Raw genomic sequence first — 6,998 nt, 5'->3', positions numbered from 1 at the left:
AAAAAAAAAAAAAAAAAAAAGAAAGAAAGAAAGAAAGAAAGAAAGAAGGAACCTGGTGAAGGTAATCAATAATTTACTCCTATCACGCAGTGTGTGTAGAGTCCTTGTGATTAGAATACTCTTCTTCCCATGTCCAAACCTTTTGTAGCCATTGGTCCAACCTTCAGGACTGTGTGGTTCTTCCTCACAGACTCACAGTTCATTCGGGGAGTGATGCCTTCCAGAGGAGAGCATCATGACTGGTGCTCCAGCTGCTGTAGCCCTGGCTAGCCCCTCTGAGCTCAGCAGAGACTGTGGCAAAACCAAGGTAGAGGCTTCTACTGGGGGGTTGAGTTGTGGTCAGAGGCCTGTGGGAGGATTCTGAGAATGGAGTGCGTGAGTAGGGGGCTATCCTGTGCTGGGCCAACCGGAGTTCTGACTTTACGTCGTTCAAACTCCTACCTCATCAGGAGAAGTGGGACTATAGCCTTCCTACCAGGAGTCTGTTGGCAGACCTTGGGGTGAGGTGGGGTCTCCACAGAGTGTGTGGTATATGGCCTGCCTCTTTCTGAAGGGGGCCAGCTGTCACACCCCATGCTCCCTTTGAATGGCCTTGGTGCTGGGAGAGGTGAAGATTAGGTGCCTTCCTGTTTTAGACAACATTATTGAGGTATCATTCACAGAGCACACAATTTTCTCACTTAAAATGTATAATCTGGTATGGGTTGTAACTCAGATGGCAGAGTGCTTCTTGCCCAGAGTGGCTACCCAGGTGCCTGCTTGTAATCCCAGCACTCAAGAGGCATCGGCAGGAGGATCAGGAAGGAGTTCAAGGTCAGCTTTCTATATAATGAGCTCCAGGCTAGCCTGGGCTACATGAGACCATGTCTCAAAAACTAAAAATAATCAAATGAGCAAGTAAATAATGAAATGTACCACCCAGCAGTTTTTGTCTGAACATTTGTATGTAAGCATTGCTTCTAGAACATTTCACCCCACCAGAGAATGTTGAAGCCTAGCAATCTTGTGCCTTCTCTGTCTGGCTTCTGCCTCTCTGTATTTACCAGTTCTGAGTGTTTACCTACATGAAGTCACACTGTGTGTCTGCTCAGAACAAGGTTCTGAGTTTCATCCACACTGTGGCTACATTATCACACCCCTGTGGCCAGTGGTAATTCTAACTTGTTTGTCCACTTCCCTGGGGTAGGAGTAGGTAGATGGGGCAGGTGTCCTGTGTCATAGGAAGTTGGGCAGGTATGGGAAGGACTAGGGGGAGGATTCAGGGGTCAAACTCTGTCCTAACACCCAGCCCCTCTGAGAGGGATGGTTTTATACTATGGAAACTTCGGTCCCCCTGACAAGGCTATCCACCCAAGGAAAGTAGAGCCTTGCATATCGGGGAGAAGATGAGTCTGAGTTGCCCCAGTGTCCTAGAGCTCGAGTCTCCAAGGCAATCTCTGCGGGATTCTCAGAGGCTCGGGGTGCAGAGGTCACAGTAGTGGCAAGAGCCAGAACTCGGGATTACTGTCCTTACAGAGGGCACTGGCTTGGTTCCTAACACCCTCACGGAAGCTCACACCACCTGTAATTGATACACCTTCTGAATTGACTTGGGGTACACCCTGTGTCCTAAGCCAGGTTTGACCAACCATACTCAGTAAGCCAAATGCCACATTAGGAAGTAGAACAAAGAGAGCCACTCAGGCTTGGCTTCAGGGTCCAGAGTGAGAGTGAAACTTAAGTAGAGGACCAGGACGTTGCTTCTCTAACACCGGGTCAACCTGCTGGGCAGCCCACTGGTGATCTGTCACCGAGCTTCAGTCTCAGTGGGGGCAAGTCATTAGAACTATGTGAAGTCTTTTTCTGAGAGACATTCTGAGGCCTCTCCCCCTCCCTCCAGGGGCCTTTCCCTTTTCCAAGTATGAGATTCTTGGAGGGAAACTCCCATTTCCTTGGGGTCTGTTGTTTTAAACTTCCATAGCCAGGCACAAGTTTAGATTACCTTCATTTCTACCAATCCTCTTACATCTTTTGGCCAGCTTCTGCACAGGACATTTGTGTGCTGTGCATGCACGTATCCAGGCAAAACTCATACACATAAATAAATAAATAATAATAATAAAAAACCTAACCAGTGCTAGAGAGATGACTAGGAGGTTAAGAGCACTGGATGCTCTTCCAGAGGTCCTGGGTTCAATTCTCAGCAACCACATGGGGGCTCACAACCATTTGTAATGTGATCTGGTGCCCTCTTCTGGCTTGTAGGCATACATGCAGGCAGAATACATAATAAATATTCTATACATAATAAATACATACATACATAATGTATACATAAACTCTGTATACATAATAAATAAATAACAAGCAAGCAAACAAACCAACAAACTAGCCTGTTACTTGCCCTTTCCCTGCTAAGTTTCTTCTACTGTCTCCTGAACCGCTCCCTCTTCCTCCTGCTGTACAGTCCTTAGTAGGACCCTTCCTTCTGTATCAGCTTTCTCGACTCTGACCTAACCCCAAAACTCCTGTCAAGGATTCACAGTGGAACACTGAGGCCTTGTCTTCTCTGGCCACTTCCTGCAACCATCCTCCATCCTGGACTGAGGCACAGGAGGGGTCGGGCACAAGGTCTGCATGAGAAGAGAGACCTGTGGTATGGGGCAGTGTCCAGCCCAGGGCTTGGGTCTTGGCCTCCCTTGGTGTCTGTGAACACTTCTTGTTCTGGGACTTAGAGGAAGCAGGCTGGTGGCAGGAGATGTATGTACCGAGGTTCTGAGGCCTCTCTGAATTGAACCCAGGACCTCTGGAAGAGCATCCAGTGCTCTTAACCTCCTAGTCATCTCTCTAGTACTGGTTGGTTTTTTAAAAAGTTTTTTTTTTTTTTTTTAATTTATGTGTATGAGTGTTTGCCTGGATGCATGCATGCGCAATGGGCAACGGGGTACGGCAGCCGTCTTTCTAGTCTCCAACAGATTGCTGGTCAACTGGAGCTTCTCATTCTGGCCTCACACCGTTGGGCCCCTCCTCTGTGATGTGGGAACAAAGACAATGCCCACCTCAGGCCTGTGGGAATCCATCTGAGCTTGAGGGAAGGTTGGTCGGCACAGACTGGATCGATTAAGCATCTACAGTTAGGGACCCGTTCTGGCCAGCGTCAGCCATTGAGTACTGTCTTCCCAAATCCTGCTTGCAGTCTCTGGATGTGGACTGGTTAGTCCTCCCATTGATAATTTGTTCAAATGCCCAAGGCAGAAAGGTGATACCTTCTTAAAGCCCCTAGGGAAGGCTGACCTGTCCTGGGGCCCCAAGGATGGAACAAAAGGGCTCCCAGAGCTTGGGTTCCTTGAATAGATGATTTGGGGGAAGGCTGGACTGCTTGGGCTAGCCTGAAAACCAGCAAGGATGCTTGGAGGAGCTGCCAACCCTGGAGGACTGAGGACGTCATTGTAATGGAGATAAAGTCAACATCTTAAACAAATTCCTTTGGAGGCAGTCTTTGAGATCTCTGGGGACTGAGGAGTCTCAGCTGAGTCCATCACTTAGAGAGCAGTATCTAGGAATCACTTCTGACCTTCCAGGGCACCCATGTTCCAAAACCTGGTGTACCCCCACCCCACCCTTGCAGCCAGGCTCCAGACTCTCAGGTCTATATGAGCACTCCAGCCTCAGGGCTGACCTGGGAACACGGTGGAGCACACAGGGGTCTCGGGCTGGGAACTTTCCCAAACAAACAGCTCCCTTCCAGGTAGGTGCGCAAAGCCCCATCCACCTTGCTGGCAGCTGGGTGGATCCCCAGAAGCCCTGGCACCCGGGAGGCGGACGGAGAGGGGCAGGCAGGAGAGGTGAATATGCGTTTATCCCAACACAAGTAGTGGCCTGTTGGGGTGGGGTGGGGGCCCCAGGAAATATTTGGGATGACTTGGAGCCGGCTGGCCCTTTAAGGCTCCTGTAACAAGACACCTCCCCAATGGGACAGAAGCGGTAGCTGGGGCTTCCACCTTAGCCCTTGTTTCTCCCCTCCCTCCTCCCCCTTCTTTGCCAGGCCCAGTTCAATTTGCTCAGCAGCGCCATGGACCAGATGGGCAGCCGCGCGGCCCCGGCCAGCCCCTACACCCCGGAGCACACCGCCAGCGCACCTACCCACTCGCCCTACGCACAGCCCAGCTCCACCTTCGACACCATGTCTCCAGCGCCTGTCATCCCTTCCAATACCGACTACCCCGGCCCCCACCACTTCGAGGTCACCTTCCAGCAGTCGAGCACAGCCAAGTCGGCCACCTGGACAGTGAGTAGCCGTGTTGCCAGTGGAATTGTGAAGGGAGAGCAGCAGGGTAGACTACCACGGTCCTGGTACTGAGGTCTGACTGAGCACACAGACTGTCCACACGGGGTTCCCACCTGGCCAGAGCCAGGAGGAGCATCGAGCAGGAGGCGGGCCCTGGGGCTGGGCAGTGTGGGTGTGGCCACTCTTCGGACTTGTGGCCAGAGTCAGCCAGTCTCCCACTGGGTCTGGAAAGGTCGGGAATGTTGGTGCCAGTGAGGTCCATGGGGCAGGGAGAGTGGCCGGTTCTCTGTACTCAGTGCCTTGAAATTGGTCTAGTCCTGAAGCTCTGCTGGAAGTGTTGGAGCCCGCAGGGGCCTTCGTAGTGTGGCTGCTTGCTGGTTGCAGATTTGTGTTTTGCCCTCATATTTCTCTGTGCATTGCCTTGGGACAGCATCTTCAGGTGCTGAGGGCTCTGGTCCCTTCCCTGGTGCCTCCAGGAACAGCCTGGCCTGTGGCTGGGATTAGTGGATGTTGACAAAGTCCCACCTGTACACTTGCTGAGAGCTGGGCAGGTAGCTAAGTGCTTTGACTTGCCCAAGGGGGACCCTGTGCCCATTGCACAGTCGGGGAAGCTGAGGTATGAGAAGGGAAAGTAGCTTGCTCGAGTTATGCAGAAAGTGAGTAGATGCTGGGCTGGGAACACATGACCCACTGAGCACCCAGGCTGCAGGAGGAGCAGACTGAGTCTTCAGGATGCTGGTCTGGGCACACAGGGTAGGAAGGGCAGTCCCAGGGCCATCCAGGTCTCCATACCCAGCTAAGGCTGGGACAGTAGGGGGTACACAGAGGGATATTAAGTCATCCATCCACTCTCTCCAGGGAGCAGCTGGAGATGCAGCCGTCCATGCAATGCAAGCTCTATCTCACTTCCCTTCCAAACGGGAGCACACCTCCTCCAGAGGCTTTTTAAAAACTAAGTCCCACATTGTGGCTCTCACATTCTCTTTGGAGACTGAAGAGCTGGACAGAGCCAGACCTTGTAGGCGGCCACCAAAGCTCAGTAGGCTCCGTTGAGCAAGACTGGCTGTGGTTTCAGCCCTTGACCTCCTACTGTTCTGGAGGGCTCCCCAACTGCTGAACCATCTAAGTGAAGGGCCAGCCCAACTGCTGGAACTCTGAGGGGCTTCAGCAGGCCAAGAGGGCCTGGGTACCTGTGGTGCTTCATCCTGAGTCACTGTGCGCCAGTGTGCTGCATTCTCCCTGACCACAGATTAGTGCTGACTGAAGGGTAGTGAGGTGACTAGGTTCTGAATGACACAGCCCTTACTCCTGTCCTGGGGCAGGGGAGGAAGCCATCGTGGCCAACGTGGCCTCCTGGAGTTGGCCTTTGTGTAAAACTACCAGCTGATGGCCTCCTCCTCTCTACTGCCTGTAGTTTGGGGGGCTGAAGGGCACCTAGACTCTTCCTCCCCCCAAGCTGAGTAACCTGGGGTCAGGCCAGGAAGCCCAGAAGACACATGGGTACCTCAGACACAGGGTGGTCTCTACCCTGCTCTTCTACTTCCAAATGCATTCCCTAGCTCCATCTTAGAATGAGGTGGGTTCCATCTGTCAGAAATGTCTGGTGGTGTCTGGAGGAAGCCCTGGAAATGATGCTGTATGTGGGACTGCCTCCCTTCCTCTTCCTTGCCTGAGGATGTTGATGGGGTTGGTCTTTGCCGTGCCTGTGAATTCAAGTGCCTCTGACAGTCAGGGCTGGTCTTTGACAGGGGCAGACAGTGCCCACTCTACTGAGTTCCTCCTCCCATTTGCGTCCTCTGCAGTTCTCTGAGGCATTTGACATCAAGTGTCCCATGATAGTCTGTGTTCCCACTGTCCTGCTCTAACTGTCCTCGGGGGATAGTCTGCTCAGGGTGGCCAGACATACCGGAGATCAGGCAAGGCTTGGCTCCCAACCCAACCTCTCCCCGGGTCCAGGGCAGCAGAGCTGAGCTGTCAGGCAGGAGGGTGCTACTGCCTGCCCCCTCCCAGCCCTGTCACACAGGGGCAGAGGTGGGACCAACATTGATAATGAGATTTTTGGCACCTTGGCGATCTGGGAGCAGACACCTAAGGGTTTTTCTCGATGCCGAGAGAAGGGACTGGCAGCAGCTGCTCTCAGCTCTGGGGGTCCAACTGTGTGGGTACTGCCCAGACCTGCCACCGAGGCCCCTGCCATGCCACTGCCTGGTAACTGATAGATAATTCATATTTTTCTCAAGTACAATCCCATATTGACTGCTGCCTCATTCCTCTCAGATTGGCAAAAACACCCTCACTGGCCTCCAAGTGACCACAGCTGTTAATGGGGCCTCTGGCCTCGCCATTGCTGAAGCCACTGTAGGACTCTCTGACCCCAGAGACCTACTTACTTGTCCTGACCAGTTTCCCTTAGCCTGAAAGTCTGCTGGTGCAATAAAAGATCTGGGCCCTTAGAGTGTGACCCTGCATGTATGAATATATACGTGTATACACATGCACACGGTCCCATGTGTACCTAGGTACACAAGTATGTGTATTCATACATGTATATACGTATGAGCACACATGGATGTAAACATAAATGTGCTCAGGGACCTACATACATGGATACACAGATGCACCCACATATACCTGTAAACATGCAGACATGTGAGAAGAAGAGGGAGTAAGAGATAGCTTACCTGACCGAAGCCCCACGTTGGGCGCCAGCTGCCACGGACCGGGATTTCTC

The 6,998-nt window shown here is 52.4% G+C and overlaps 1 protein-coding gene across 6 annotated transcripts in view; it reads left to right on the top strand.

Annotated features, from left to right (window-relative positions):
- The window catches only part of Tp73 (tumor protein p73), a 94,932-nt gene that overhangs the window by 65,415 nt on the left and 22,519 nt on the right, over window positions 1-6,998 (top strand). For 5 of the 6 annotated variants that reach the window (XM_031379671.1, XM_031379672.1, XM_031379673.1 and 2 more), the window contains one exon: window positions 4,025-4,267. In XM_031379671.1, coding sequence (XP_031235531.1) covers window positions 4,025-4,267 — 243 coding nt within the window. Of the gene's footprint in view, window positions 1-3,706; window positions 3,728-4,024; window positions 4,268-6,998 lie in introns of those variants that run through there. The other variant, XM_031379676.1, reaches the window with a different exon arrangement.

The sequence above is a fragment of the Mastomys coucha genome, unplaced genomic scaffold, assembly GCF_008632895.1.
Source record: "Mastomys coucha isolate ucsf_1 unplaced genomic scaffold, UCSF_Mcou_1 pScaffold18, whole genome shotgun sequence".
Classification (NCBI taxonomy): domain Eukaryota; kingdom Metazoa; phylum Chordata; class Mammalia; order Rodentia; family Muridae; genus Mastomys; species Mastomys coucha.
Note: the sequence above shows the minus strand (reverse complement) of the source record. Positions and strands in the feature narration are given on the sequence as shown.